Source organism: Furipterus horrens, unplaced genomic scaffold (assembly GCF_987537825.1).
Source record: "Furipterus horrens unplaced genomic scaffold, mFurHor1.1.pri manual_scaffold_7, whole genome shotgun sequence".
Classification (NCBI taxonomy): Eukaryota; Metazoa; Chordata; class Mammalia; order Chiroptera; family Furipteridae; genus Furipterus; species Furipterus horrens.
This window is the reverse complement of record NW_028327177.1, coordinates 106,502,782-106,516,879: the sequence shown is the minus strand read 5'-3', so window position 1 is coordinate 106,516,879 and position 14,098 is coordinate 106,502,782. Positions and strand designations below refer to the sequence as shown.

Below are 14,098 nucleotides of genomic sequence, written 5' to 3'. Positions count from 1 at the left end.
ATATGTTGTGGATACTAGACTCTTATCAGATATATGACTTGTAAATATTTTTCCTATACGTTGGGGTGTCTTTTCACACTCTTGGTAGCATCCTTTGGTGTACAAAGTTTTTAATTTTGATGAAGTCAATTTTTCTATTTTTTTTATTTCTTGTACTTTGGTTTTTACATCTATGAACATTGCTTATTCCTCTGTTTTCTTCTAAAAGTTTTATAGTTATAGCTATTACATATAGGTTTTTGATACCTTTGTAGTTGACTTTTGCATTTTTTGCATGATGTGAGGTAAGGGTCTGACTTCATTCTTTTATATGTGATATCTAATTGTCCTAGCACTATTTGTTGAAGAGATTATTATTTTCCCCATTTGAATGGTCTTGGGACCCTTGTTGAAAATCAATTGACCATAGCTGTATTGGTTTATTTTTTGATTCTCCATTCTATTCCATTGATCCGCATGTCTATTATTATGCAAGTACCACACTATTTTGATTATTATGGCTTTGGAGTAAGTGTCGAAGTCAAGAAATGTGAGTCCTTCAACTTCATTCTTTTTTTTTTCAAGATTATTTTGGTTATTTGCAATTCTATATGAATTTTAGGATCAAGTTTTCTATTTCTGCAAAGAAGATTGATGAAATTTTGATAGGGATTGCATTGATTCTGTTGATCACTATAGGGAGTATTACTGTTAACAATATTAATTCTTCTAATTCATGGATACTAGCAATAAATGATCTGTAAGTACAACAGCAATAAAAAAGCAATGGGCAAAAGCAATGGCAAAAATTGTTATTTACAATAACATCAAAAAGGATAGAATACTTTGGAATAAATTTAAACAAAAAAGTATTTGTTTACTGAAAAGTACAAAATGTTCTTGAAATAAATTTTAAAAGACTGAAGTGAACGGAAAGACATCCTGTGTGTATGAGGGACAGCTGGTTTTTGTGTGTTGATCTTGTATCCATCAACTTTGCTTTGCATGCTTCTAGGAACTGGTCCTTTTCAACTAGGTTATCTAACTTGTAGATATACAATTGTTCATATACTCCTCTTACAATCTTTTTTCATTTCTATAAGGTCATTAGTAATGTCTTTATTTTCACTTATAATTTTAGAAATTTGAGTCTTCCTTTTTTCTCAGTCTAGCGTAGATTTGTGAAGTTTTTCAATCTTTTCAAAGAACTAATTTTGGGTTTTGTTGGTTCTCTCTATTATTTTACTACTCACTACTTTGTTTTTCTCTGATCTAATCTTTATTTTTGTCCTTCTGCTACATTTAGCTTTAATTTGCTCTTTCTTCTGATAGCTCATTAATGTTGAAGTTTGAGTTATTGATTTGATATCTTACTTCTCCTTTAATGTCAGTATTTATAGCTATAAATTTCTTTCTGAGCACTGTTTTTATTTTATTTCATAGGTTTTGGAATGCTGTGTTTTTATTATCATTTATCTTATATATTTTTCAATTTTCTTTGTGATTTGTTCTTTATTCATTGGTTGAGTGAGTTGTTTAATTTCCATTTATCTGTGAATTTTCCCAATTTCCTTCTGCCAGTGACTTCTACTTTCATTTGGTTGAAATATATTCTCTATAATTATAATCTTTTAAAATTTATCGAGAGCTCTTTTGTAGCTTAACATATTGTCTATACCAGAGAATGATCCATGTGAACTTGAGAAGAATATGTATTCTGCTATTGTTGAGTGGGATATTCTGTAAATGCCTGGGAGGTTTCGTTGGTTTATAAGTGTTCAAGTCCTCTATTTCTTTATTGATTTTTTGTCTAATTGTTCTATCTGTTATTGAAAGTGAGTGAAGTCTTCAAGTCTTATTATAGTACTTATTTTTTAATTCTGTCAATTTTGCTTTATATATCTTAAGGATGTGTTGTTAGGTGTGTATATGTCTATAACTGTTATATATTCTTGAGGCATTGGGCATTTTCTGAATACATAATGTCCTTATTTGTCTCTTGTAAAAGAATTTTTACTTAAAGTCTATTTTATCTGATATCAATATAGCCAACTTTGTGCTCTTTTGGTTACATTTTGCATGGAATATCTCTTTTCACCATTTTACTTTTAACCTAGTTGTGTCTTTGGCTTTAAAATGAGTGTCTTATAGATAACATATATGTGGAGTATGCTTTTTTAAAAACGATTTTATTTATTTATTTTCAGAGAGAGGAGAAGGGAGGGAGAAAGGGAAAGAAGCATTGATGTGTGAGAAAAATATGAGTTGGTTGCCTCTCCCATTCCCCCAACCAGGGACCTGGCCTGCAACCCAGGCATGTGCCCTGACTTGAGTTACTGTGAAGTGTCCTTTTGGTTCACAGGCTGACACTCAATCCACTGAGCCACACCGGCCAGGGCTAGATTATGCTTTTTAAATACATTCTCACAATCTCTGCCTTTGTTTGGAGAGTTTAATCCAGTTATATTTAAAGTAATTGCAAATATTGAAAGGGCTTAATCCTGCCATTTATTTTAAATATCTTTTTTGTTCCTTAGTTCTCCACTACTGCCTTCTTTTGTGTTTGATTTATTTTATTTTATTTTATTTTTTGTAAGATGACATTTTGATTCCTTTCTCATTTTCTTTTCCCCATATTTTTAAGTTATTCTCTTGGTGATTATCCTGGTATAATGGGTATAATGGGTTGATCTCCCAAAATTTTTGCTCACCTGAAACCTTAGAATGTGACCATATTTAGAAATAGGGTCTTTGCAGATGTAATTATAAAGTTAAAATGCAGTCATATTGGGTTATTGTGGGCCCTAATTCAAGAAGAGAAAACAGAGTCACACTCAGAGTAATTAAGGCCATGGGATGACTGAGATAGAGATTATAATGATGCATTTGTAAACCAAGGAATGCCAAAGATTCCTGATAACACTAGAAACTTTGAAGAGGCAAGGAAGGATTCTTCCCCAGCCTCCTGTCAACACCTTGCTAGCCTCCAGAAATGTGAGATAACAAATTTCTGCTGTTCAAGTGACTTAATTACAGTAGCCCCAAGAAACTAATACACTTGATTCCTACAACTGACAACAAACTAGTTTGAATTAATACTAACTTAGCCTTAATGGTATACAAAGCCCTGCTCCTATATAGCTTATTCTTCCTCCTTTATGTTGTTGTTATCAGAAATTACATCTTTATATAGACATATGTCATTAACATAGATTTACAATGATCATTTTATGCATTTGGTTTTTTTTTCAAATCACATAGGAAAGAAAGAGGAATTATAAACCAAAAGCGCTATAATACTAGCTTTTATATTTACTTATATAGTTACTTTACTAGTGTTAATTTTGTCTTTGCATGTCTTTGAGTTCCTGTCAAGTACTCTTTCATCTTAGCCTGATGCACTCCTTTTAACATTTCTTATAATGGTGAACTTCCTCAGTCTTTATATGGAAAGTCTTAATTTCTCTTTAATTTTTGAAGGATAGTTTTGCTTAATATAGAATTCTTAGTTGACTGATTTTTCTCTTTCAGCTCTATAAATATTCCATCCTTTTGGCCTCCATGATTTCTGATGACAAATTGGCCATTAATCTTATTGAAGATTCCTTGTATATGACAAGTCTCTTTTCTCTTACCTCTTTCAGGATTCCCTCTGTCTTTGCCTATTGGTAGTTTGATAATAATGTCTTAGTGTGGCTCTCTTTGAATTTATCCTACTCGGAGTTTGCTGAGCTTCTTGAATAAATAGTGGGTGAAAACTCCCCAAATTTTAAGAAAGATTTATGTCTTTCATAATTTGGGGAGTTTTCACCCACTATTTATTCAAATATTTTTCTACCATCTCTCTCCCCTCTTCTTTTGAGACTCTTGTTATGCGTATGTTGGTCAATCTGATAATCGCCCAGTCTCTGTTTCTTTTTTCTCTTTCCTTTTTTTTTCCCCTTAGTGCTTCAGACTGGATAATTTCAATTGCTCTATTTTCAAGTTCACCGATTCTTTCTTCTGTGCAATGCTAGGGATAAACCCATCTAGTGAATTTTCTCATTTTATTTACTATACTATTCAGCTTCAGAATTTGTTTGATTACTTTTTATAATTTGTGTTAATTAATCTTTAACAGTTTGTGGGAAAGGTTTAAGAGGGGGGACCTAGTGCCAACTCCTGAAATTTTTCTATCTAGGGTACTTCTGAAATTTCTGCAAACACTAAATCCCTCTTAGCTGGGACCAGTGCAGGATAGGGCCTTTTGGTAAGTAATCAGCAGGTAGACAATGACTATTCTCCTAGTTGGTCAGAAGGGAGGCAGCCTGAGAGCATTAGAAATACCACTGGCCTTAAAGTTGAGATACTGGCTCTACCACTTCCTTGTGGTGTGATGTGAGGCAGATCATTTCTTTGCACTTTGAATTGCGCAACTGTAGGGTGATCAACTCATCCTGGTTTGTCTGAGACTTTCCTGGTTTTAGTGATGAAAGTCCCACATCCCAGGAAATCCCTCAGATGCAGGGAAACCCTACTTATCTCTGAGATGGAGGTGATAATATTTACCACAGGGTGGTTTCGAGGAAAAGAAAGAAGATACTGTAAAGCACCAGAGGTATGGTAAGTTCCACAGCCATTTACTTATTTCTTACGCAAAGTGCAGGGAGGGTATTTGAAAACTGGGAATGATGTATCATTAAGCTAAGACTTAAACATGTAGACTTGCTTTCCATGAGTCACTTGAGAGCAGAACCTGGAGAGTTTTTTTGTTAGTTCTACTTAACCATTTCTGCCAGCTATGCCTCCGGAAACATTGCCATATGTCAGATCCCCACATGCTGCAGAGGGAGAACCATCACCTGCCTCTTTAATGATGCACCCAACTTCTCTTTCCTGGCCCTGTTCAATGCTGAAGGCCAAGGCTGTGTTCACCACAACCTAAAGCCTCGGTGAGTAGACTGGGGGAATTATGGCCCCAATGTAAGTATCTCTGGAGGTAACAGAGGGGGGCACTGAGGTGGCAGATAGGAGTGTCTGAGGAAAGAAGTGATCATGCAGTGTCCTGAGGTTTAAGAAGGCAGTGAGGCAGTGCCTGCAGCAACATAGGTATTTTTAGGCCCTCACTTGCTGTATCTGTATCATAGCCAATGAGAGTGGCAATTTTCCAAGACCTACTCCACTTGTATCTCGATAGCACAAAGACCTTGAGTGTTGGCTAGATTCATGGAACAATGCTTTAGTGGAGAGAAGTGTTTTATACCAGAAGAGAGTAAAGGAGAGGCCATGGGCATCACATTTTTGGCTGGCACACATTTTTGCCAGTCAAAAGTTGATTTTGCCTGCCTTTCCATAAGGAACTGTTCTTGGAAGAAATGACTTACTTTCATGTTATATATGTTCCCATTTTGATGCCTAAGATCTTGTGTACTCAGGCTCTGGGGCAACAGGGCATATATATTCCATTTCTATCCCTCTTGGATTTGACCTGAGTCTCCTTCATCTCTCTCAGACTTGCCCTTCCCAATGGATTCTCCCATTAGCATCAACAAGTGTAATAGGGCCTCAGACCATCTTAGGCAGGGGAGTGAGGCTGCCTGCGGTACTCTGTGCTTCCTCCAGCTGGGACAGAGTTTCAGAGCCCTGCCTGCCTCTAGCCAGTAATGGGGAGGGCTTCCTTCAGGGGCCTGGTGGCAGCTCCTCACGTATGTGTCTCTCCTAGCTACCCATATGTCTTGATCTTGGATGAGGAAGGCGGGACCACCAATGACTACAAGGGCTATACAGTTCACAAGTGGAGCTGGGCTTCTAAGACGGAGACTTTGCTTTCCCTGGAATATAAGGTAGGGGGTAGCAGTACACGTAGGGTGGGCTTGGCAGCCTTCCCTGGGCTGCTGAGCATGGGGCCACCAAAGGGCTACCTGTAAGACAAGAGCCCTGCTCTCCAGGATCTTGTAATCACATTCAGAGGTTCCTAAGTTAGTGGGCATTGGTCCAAGGCTGGCTAAAGTGAACTTTTCACCAGCCTACAGCAACTGTTGGCTGTGTACTCACTTTTTTTAGTAATATCCTTTCTATGTTTTTTTAATTATTAATATGATTACACTTTGATAGTTTAAATGTCCATTGTTTTAGGAAGTAACCATTATAGTTGTTGATAGTTTTATTTATACATGGCAATAAGAAAAATTAGCAATCTATGTTGGTCTATCCAGTTTTTGTTTTTACAACTTTACTATCTGTGAAATTTAAAAACCTGGGAGTCAATGGTGGCTGATAAACCCAAACCTATTTTTTTCTTTTATCAGGTTGTTCAGACAGCCATTAATCAAAGATTTATTAATTTATTATTCAATGCTGAATTACTAATATTAAATAATTTAATTTATTAATAAAGCAATTGAGTGTGCTTAACACTTTATCTAAGCCTGAGTTTCTCATCCTTAGCACTACTGACAGGTGGTAATAGATAATTTTTTGTTAAAACTGTGTAGGATATTTTGCAACATCCTACTAGATGTCAGTTTAGTACTCTCTCCTCCAGTTGTGACAACCAAAATATATCACCAGATATTGCCAAATGTTCCCTGGGGGTCAAAATTGCCCCTTTTTGAGAATAACTGATCTAGAGGCTATAACTATGAACAAGACTCCCTAAGGAATTCAAAAGTCTGGGCGGGAGTTAATAAGAACACAGGGTAGTGAAGGATCACAGGGCTGTGAGAGAGAGACAAGCTCATAGGGTTGGGATTCAAAGAAAGATCACAGAACATAGAATCCACTCAAAGTGGCCTGAGAGTAAGAGCCCCAAGGGAAGGATTATGGACCGAAGCACTCTTGGAGTGCATGATGTGGCTCAAGCATTTTATCCCTAATCTCCTCTCTCCTGCCCTTCCCATTCATCCTCTACATTGGCCACTGCATTCTCATCCTTATATCCTGATTCCTTTTAAATCAGTGAACCTCTTCTCAGAAACATTCCATCTCTTGCACATGTCTCAACTTTCCTACCTACCCACCCCACACACTGGCCTGAATGCACTCCCTCTTTTCTCTGACAATCCAAAATTTCCCTTCTTCAAACTCCTGCTCAGACTTCCCCTTCTTTGTGGCACCCCGCCTCGCACCCATTTCTCTCTTCTCACATTGCCCACAGTATGGATTAGTTATTGGATGATTAGTCGTGCAACAGAGATGTTCTCTGCTCTGGGTATATATCAGAATCATCTATGGGACTTTAAAAATGCATGTTCCCAGGCAAATTTTTAGACAGATTCTTATTCAGTTGATCTGTTACAAGTCCAGGATTTTGAAGTTTCCTGATTATTTCTGAAATTTGGCCAGGTTCAAGATTTTCAGTCTAGGGATGTGTGTTGAATTGTCTTAAAATTTAACTTATGTAGCTATATGAAAAGTTTATAATGCAAGATTATAAATTGATTACAGGCAGACACCAGATGTTGTGTGTTAGTGTGACCAAATGGACAGAGAACTATGAAAGTCTGGGAAGCCAAGCACTAATGCCAGTTTTTATGGACTCTAGCTGTGCAGCTTTGTAAAAACCATTCACCTTCTCTGAGCCATGGTTGTCTTACCTATACAAGGTGGGTCACCAGACCTGCTCTCCTGCCTCAAACTGCTGTTGTTAAAACTAAATGAAACAATAGAGGAGAAGGTGCTTTGATATCAGTAAGATGTTTTAGCAGCGTGTTTTAGTTTATTGTTCTGTTCCTGGGAGCTGCATACAGAAACACACAACAGGACCTGGAGCAGCCAGGAATGGCCTGGAAAACAGAGTGTTCCTTAAGTTGTAGCATGAATTTGTATGAATATGATTTATATAGATAGAAAAAATAGGGAAGAGGATTTGGGGTAGAGGCTGAAGTTGGGACTCAGGATGGTATTGTAAAAGTTCATGTGTCTCTTATGAAAGAAGCAGGGCCAAGAGGTGTTTATGTTGTGGTGTGAAGGTGAGAGGTGTTGGATGTCAGGCTGAGGAGTGTGTATGCTCATTTGGAGGCTGCAATGGCCATTTGTTTTTACCCAGCGTAGCAGTTCCAGTGTTCTTCATTCCTCCCTGAAAATCCAAGTTTCCTCCTGGGATATTTTCTTTTCAGCCCAAAGAGCTTCCTTTAGCATTTCTTAAAGTATAGATCTGCGGGCAAAAAATTCTGTTTTCTTTCATGTGAAAATAATGCCTTTATTAAAGGGTATTTTTGCTGGATCTAGGTGTCTGTGTTGACTGTTTGTTTCCCCTCCCCCCTTTTATTATTTAAAGATGTTGTTCCGCTGTGTCTGATCTCCATAGTTTATGATCAGAAGTCTGTAATCAAATCATTGTTCATTTTTTCCAGCTGCTTTTAAGATTTTATCTTTTCTTTGATTTTCTAAGTTTGAATATGATATGTAGGTGGTGTTGTCTTTATATTTATTCTGTGGGATTTACTGAGCTTCAATCTGTAAATTCATGTCTTTCACCATATTTAAGAAATCTGCCATTAGAAAAAAATTATACTCCAGTCTCTCCTTTTCTTCTGAGAGTCCAATTACATGTATTTTTAGACCTTTTAATATTGTCCCAAAGGTCCCTGAGGCTCTGTTACTTTTTGTTGTTGTTCATATTGTTTCTCTTTACTTTTCAGATTGGACAATTACCGTGGATTTTTCTCCAAGTTCACTGACTTTATTCTGTCATTTCTATTCTGCTATTATGTTAATCCTATGAAATTTTAAAATTTCAGATAATGTTTTCAGGTCTAGAATTTCCATTTAGTTCTTTCCTATATTTTCTATTTTTTCATTCATTTTGAGTATTTTTTCCTTTACCTCATCGAATATAGTTAAATTAGCTGCTTTAAAGTCTTTGATAATTTCAACATCTGTTTCCTAATCACATAGGATAGGCCTCCATTGATTATCTGTTGCCTTGAGAATGGCTCACACTTCACATTTAAGTAATTTTAGATTGTCGACATTGTAAATGTTATGTAGTGGAGTCTCTGAATTCTGATGTATTTATCTGAAGAGTGTTGATGTTTTTGTTTTAACAAGCAAGGAACTTGGCTAGACTCATACCACAAACTGTTTCACCCGCAGTGGGAAACATCTCAAATCTCGGATCAGTTTTTTTGTTTTCCTAGCTGTAAGCTATCTTGAGTCTGTCCTGCTCATGCATAGTTCATGGATTTGAGGCTCTATTTTTCTGGCTCTGTCCCTTCTGGAAATCTTTTCTTACTTTTCTGTGATTATAGTTGCCCCAGGTTCTTCTGTCCTTTGGTTCTTTGAACTAGAAAGATGGAATCTGGGTCATGATTGTGGCCTGTCTTCAGGCTAAAGCTGTAAAACAGAAACTAATCCCATGCTGGTCCTTTCCTTTAAGTTTTGACTCTTCAAAATCTGCCTACTCTTTTTAAACTCTTCATAGCTTTGGGTATTTTTTTTTTCCTGTGGGAAGATTGTGTGTGTGTGTGTGCATTTTTTCCCCAAGCCTCTTAGAAGCTGACTCAGCTATACTGGAAGTAGAACCAGCCAGTCAATTTTTAAGCTGAGAGCTGGCATGCTCAGTTTAGCATTTGTGTGGAAGGTCAGCTGGAGAGGGAAAAAAATCAATGGATAGGACAGTAGAAAGGCTAGGTGGGGGTTACTAGCCAGACCTGACATGATTAAAGGTAGTAGCAATATTTTTAAAAAGAGCCATTTCAGTAAAAATAATTCAGTGGCATTCAGGCATGAGCTATAAGGAATAAGTGAGAGGAGGAGGGAATTCTAGATGACTCCACAGTGGAGTGTGTATACTCTGGATGAAAACAGAACTTTATGAGAAGGTCAAAGATCAATGTGTTTTTAGATATTTTGATTGGGTTCAATGGCCATATCTTTCCAGGCTACTGGATCCTCACCTAGGATGAGAGATTGGGGATGATGGAGATATATATAAGTGGATGGCTCATGAACTTCTGAGCAAATGAGTAGTGACTAAGTTTGTATTGAGGGCATTGGAGAGAGGAAGAGAAAACACCCAGGGAACAGGGATAATAAAAACAGCTGCACCAAGCTAAGCCCTTTGCATGTTTTAGCCCACAATTTCTGCTCCATGCCCGAGGAGGCAGATTCTATTGTTGTCCCCAGACCCAGAGAAGGAAAATAACTTGCTTAAAATTGTCCAACTGGCAAGTGACAACACTAGGATTTGAACTTTTCCAGCTGCAGTGTTTGTACTCTCACCTGTGGCTCTACTCTAGATCTCTCTAAAGGAAAATTGAATAGTATAGGCTTTCTCTTAAGTAAAAGTGTGATGAACAAGCTTGAAGATATTAAAAGACTTGGCAAGTAAACAGCCATGGATCAAATGTGTTCAGGGTGCTGGAGGGGACTAGCATCCAGACTTCGGAGTATGAGGAAGGGACTCATTGGTGAAGAAGTTGAATGTGGTGCTTTGGGCTAACAAGTGGAGTAGTAGAAGGAAATGGGAGGAGCAAAATGGAGAGTATTTTCTTAAGTCAGAGAAGTCGTGGGGTGTGTGTAGATCAGGGAGCATCATCATGCAGCAGTGTAAGGCTTCAGACTCCTAGGCCTTCACTAGGAACACTGCATAAATAACTGCACATTTGGATAGTCCAAGGGCCTTACACGTGATTCACTTTGCAACCTACCTGCTCATGTTTGGTATGATCCATTGCAGCTCACGAAGCCATTTCCATAATCTTTTTCTCACCTGAACCTAATACTAGTTTAAACTATTTCACATAGAAGAATTTGTGCTTCAGAGAGGCTCAACGGCCTATCAACAGGAGGCAGAACAGGAACTTACCCCTAGACCACAGAGTTCTTAGAAAGGAGTTGCTGTAAGGGCAGTTCACCCTCCCTGAAAGGCTATATAGGAAATGCCATCCTTTTGGAAGTGGTGAAAAGAGGTAGTTCCATTGGCTTCTCCTCAGGGGAAGAGTGGTAACATTTGGTGACCGTAGAGGAGGGGACTGAGCATGTGTGGCTTGGCTCCCACTGGGTTTCTTTTTACTATTTGCCCACCTCCGTTCAGAGTGGTAGGTTCTGGTACTCCCTGCCATATGCTCAGCTTCCCAAGGCAGCCATGTGTGCTATAGAACAAGGCTCATCCTCAGACCTGGTGCCTGGGTGGACACAGCATGTGATTCAGGGATGGTGTTGGCTTCTGACCCAAGACACAGGCATCCCCAACCAGCTCTGCCAGAACCAAAGCTGACTTGCCTGCTGGACTCCTATATCTCTCTCAAAGTTGTTTTCAAGCTTGGGTTGGAAAGGGAAGGAGCACAGGTAAGAAGGCATCAGTTACTTTTGTTGCTAATCCCCCAGAGAGAGACTGGAATTATTCTCTCTTTTCCATGAAAGCTAAATTCCCACATAAGAACCAGAAAGATTTTACAGTTCCCTCAAACCCAAGCCAAGAGGGGTTTTGTGCTTTGTGATATGTTAGGGAGGGTTGGGCTGGGCAGGACAAGAGAAGCAGGGGTCTACTGAGTACTGGTTTCTTCGTCTGCAGGTGAATGAGCAAATGAAGCTGACGGTACTGGGGCAGGACTCCATCATGGTCACCTTCACCTCCCTGAATGAGAGAGTAGCCCTCACTGTATCGCCCAACAACTGTCCCCACGGAGTAGGGCGTGATAAAAGGGTAAGGCAAAGCAAACCAGGCACCCAGGTTTGACCCCAGGGCATCGCAACATATCTTGCCACTCCACCTCTCAATGCCTTTGCATCTCCTACCCCACATCCTTGCCCCTCACACACACCTCCACTTCATGCAAGACCCTCCTTCTTTCTTTGCCTAATGGATTCCTACTCATCATTCACTGCCTGATCTTAGTGCCTTCTCTGTGAAACTACTATCAGTTAAGAGCCTTTTAGTTTTGACAGAGTCCAATGCAGACTGGCATAAGCATGAAAAGAGACCACATTGGCTCAGTAAATGGGGTCTGTCAATAGGCAGTTTCAGGCATGGCTGGATCCAGGCCCTCAACTGATTACATCAGATCTTCCCTCCTCTTGACTCTGCTTTTTGGTTTTTGGCTTTATTGTCAGGGAGTTTCTCTTCTTATGGTGACAAGATAGTCATGAGCAACTCTGGGCTCATTATTCTACCATCTTTGGTCTCCCCAGGAGAATGGGGACTTCTATTCCTTAAGTGCTCCAGTAGAAGTGCCAACATCAACATCACCAGCTCTGTTGGCTGTCCATGCCCAAGATGTTCCCTGTGGCCAGAAGTGTGTGTTGCTCTCACTGACCAGACTCATGTGTTGTATCCACCTTGGGAATCATGGGGTGTGATCAGCTGCAGGTGTAACACCTGGGCAAGGGACGAGGCAGGAGTATTTTCCTAAAGGAAAATCATGGTCCTGTTGCCAGAAAAGGAAGGGATGCTGCTGAACAGAATAACTGTCAACTCTGTCACCCCCTTATTCATCTCAGGTGGAGTCCACCTCTCCCTCTCTGCGGGCCTCCCAGACATGACTCACCTCCATTCTAGCATTCTTTTATTTACAAGTCAGTCTTCTCCACCAAACTGGGAATTCCCTGCGATTTTTACTGATGTCGATTGCACCAGGGCAAGCACAAGGACTGCTTCAAGTTAAGCATTTACTAAATATTTGTTGGGTGGGTAAGAAAACAGCAAACACTGAAAGCCCAATTCTCCCATTTGCTGAGTCTGTATGGATCTTGCTGTGTGTCTGGTTCCTAGTCACCACTGTGGAGAAAGATGGAGAGGATGAAGGGGACACAATCCCTGATTCCTGAGGGATTTATAATCTAGAAGAGAGCAGTTGACATACACCATGAGACTGAGGTGACCAAGGGCTCATTGATGAAGCAAGTCACTTGCCTGGCACGCAGGGCACTTTGCTGGGATTGGCTTACTCAGGAAGGCTCCATGAGTTAAGGAGCAGGAGGACCACACCTCCCCGTTTTCCAGCCCCTCTTTACATCTGACAGCCTGGAGGAATTATTAATAGCACCCTCTTTCACTCTCAAAAGTATCCTAGTTTGGATGATCAATTATATGGTCACCCTGAACAAGGCTCTTGTGCTGTGGGGGCATTTGCTGCCACATACCACAGGCTCCATAGACTCTCAGAGCTGACAGAGCCCATAAGGAGCAGCCAGCCCTACATCCTCACTTTCCTTGGAGACACAGGAGACAGGCATTTGTTAGGGACCCATGTTATCTGAACAAGATAACATAGAATACCTGTGTTTCTCCTGGAGGAAAGCATCACATCTGTTATTTTCAATGCATTTTCATTTCAGCAGCATTTCAACTTCATTAATTCATGAACTAATTCAATAAACATTTATTAGCACCTACAATGTGCCAAGTTGGCTGCTAGGGATGTAGAAATGAAAGAAATCTGGCTCCCTCTAGTCTCTGAAATACTTTCAGTCTAATGGAAAGGCAATAACATCAACACCTGTTGTATTCCAGCTTGATGGGCACAGGGCACCAGAGATAAGGGCTCTGAGGGAGCTGCCAGAGTTCATTAAAGGGGTCTCGTAGGAGAATCCAGGAAACTTAGATGCCTGTGATTTCAGCCTGCACTTCGTTACTTCAAAGAGTGAAATAACCTCAGGATTCTGAGTCCATCTGGGCTGAGATCAATGATCATGCTTATTGATGAGTCCATCCAATTAATTTGGTTTCATGCTACAACTCTAAAAGTCATTGTTATTGCATTTCACACAACTAGAACAAATATTGAAAAAATTTATATGGAACGACAAAAGGTCCTGAATAGCCACAGCAATCTTGAGAAAGAACACAGCAGGAGGAATCACTACTTGATATCAAACAATACTACGAGGTCATAGTAATCAAAACAGCATGGTACTGACATAAAAACAGACAATAGATCAATGGAACAAAATAGCCCAGAAATAAACTCACATCTTGATGGTCTATTTGACAAAGGAAACAAAAACATACAATGGGGTGAGACAGTCTATTCAATAAATGTTGGGAAAATTGGAGAGATACGTGCAAAAAGTGTAACTAGACCACCTACTTACACCATGCACAAGAATAAGCTAAAAATGGACTAAAGATTTAAATGTAAGACTTCAAACCATAAAAATCCTAGAAGAAAACATACTCAGTAAAATAGCAGACATT

General features: G+C 39.4%; 1 protein-coding gene across 1 annotated transcript in view; it reads left to right on the top strand.

Annotated features, from left to right (window-relative positions):
• The window catches only part of FAM194C (family with sequence similarity 194 member C), a 94,393-nt gene that overhangs the window by 46,135 nt on the left and 34,160 nt on the right, over positions 1 to 14,098 (top strand). The window contains exons 8-10 of the mRNA XM_090284223.1: positions 4,758 to 4,910; positions 5,681 to 5,801; positions 11,477 to 11,608. Of these exons, the coding sequence (XP_090140349.1) occupies positions 4,758 to 4,910; positions 5,681 to 5,801; positions 11,477 to 11,608 (406 nt within the window). The remainder of the gene's footprint in view (positions 1 to 4,757; positions 4,911 to 5,680; positions 5,802 to 11,476; positions 11,609 to 14,098) is intronic.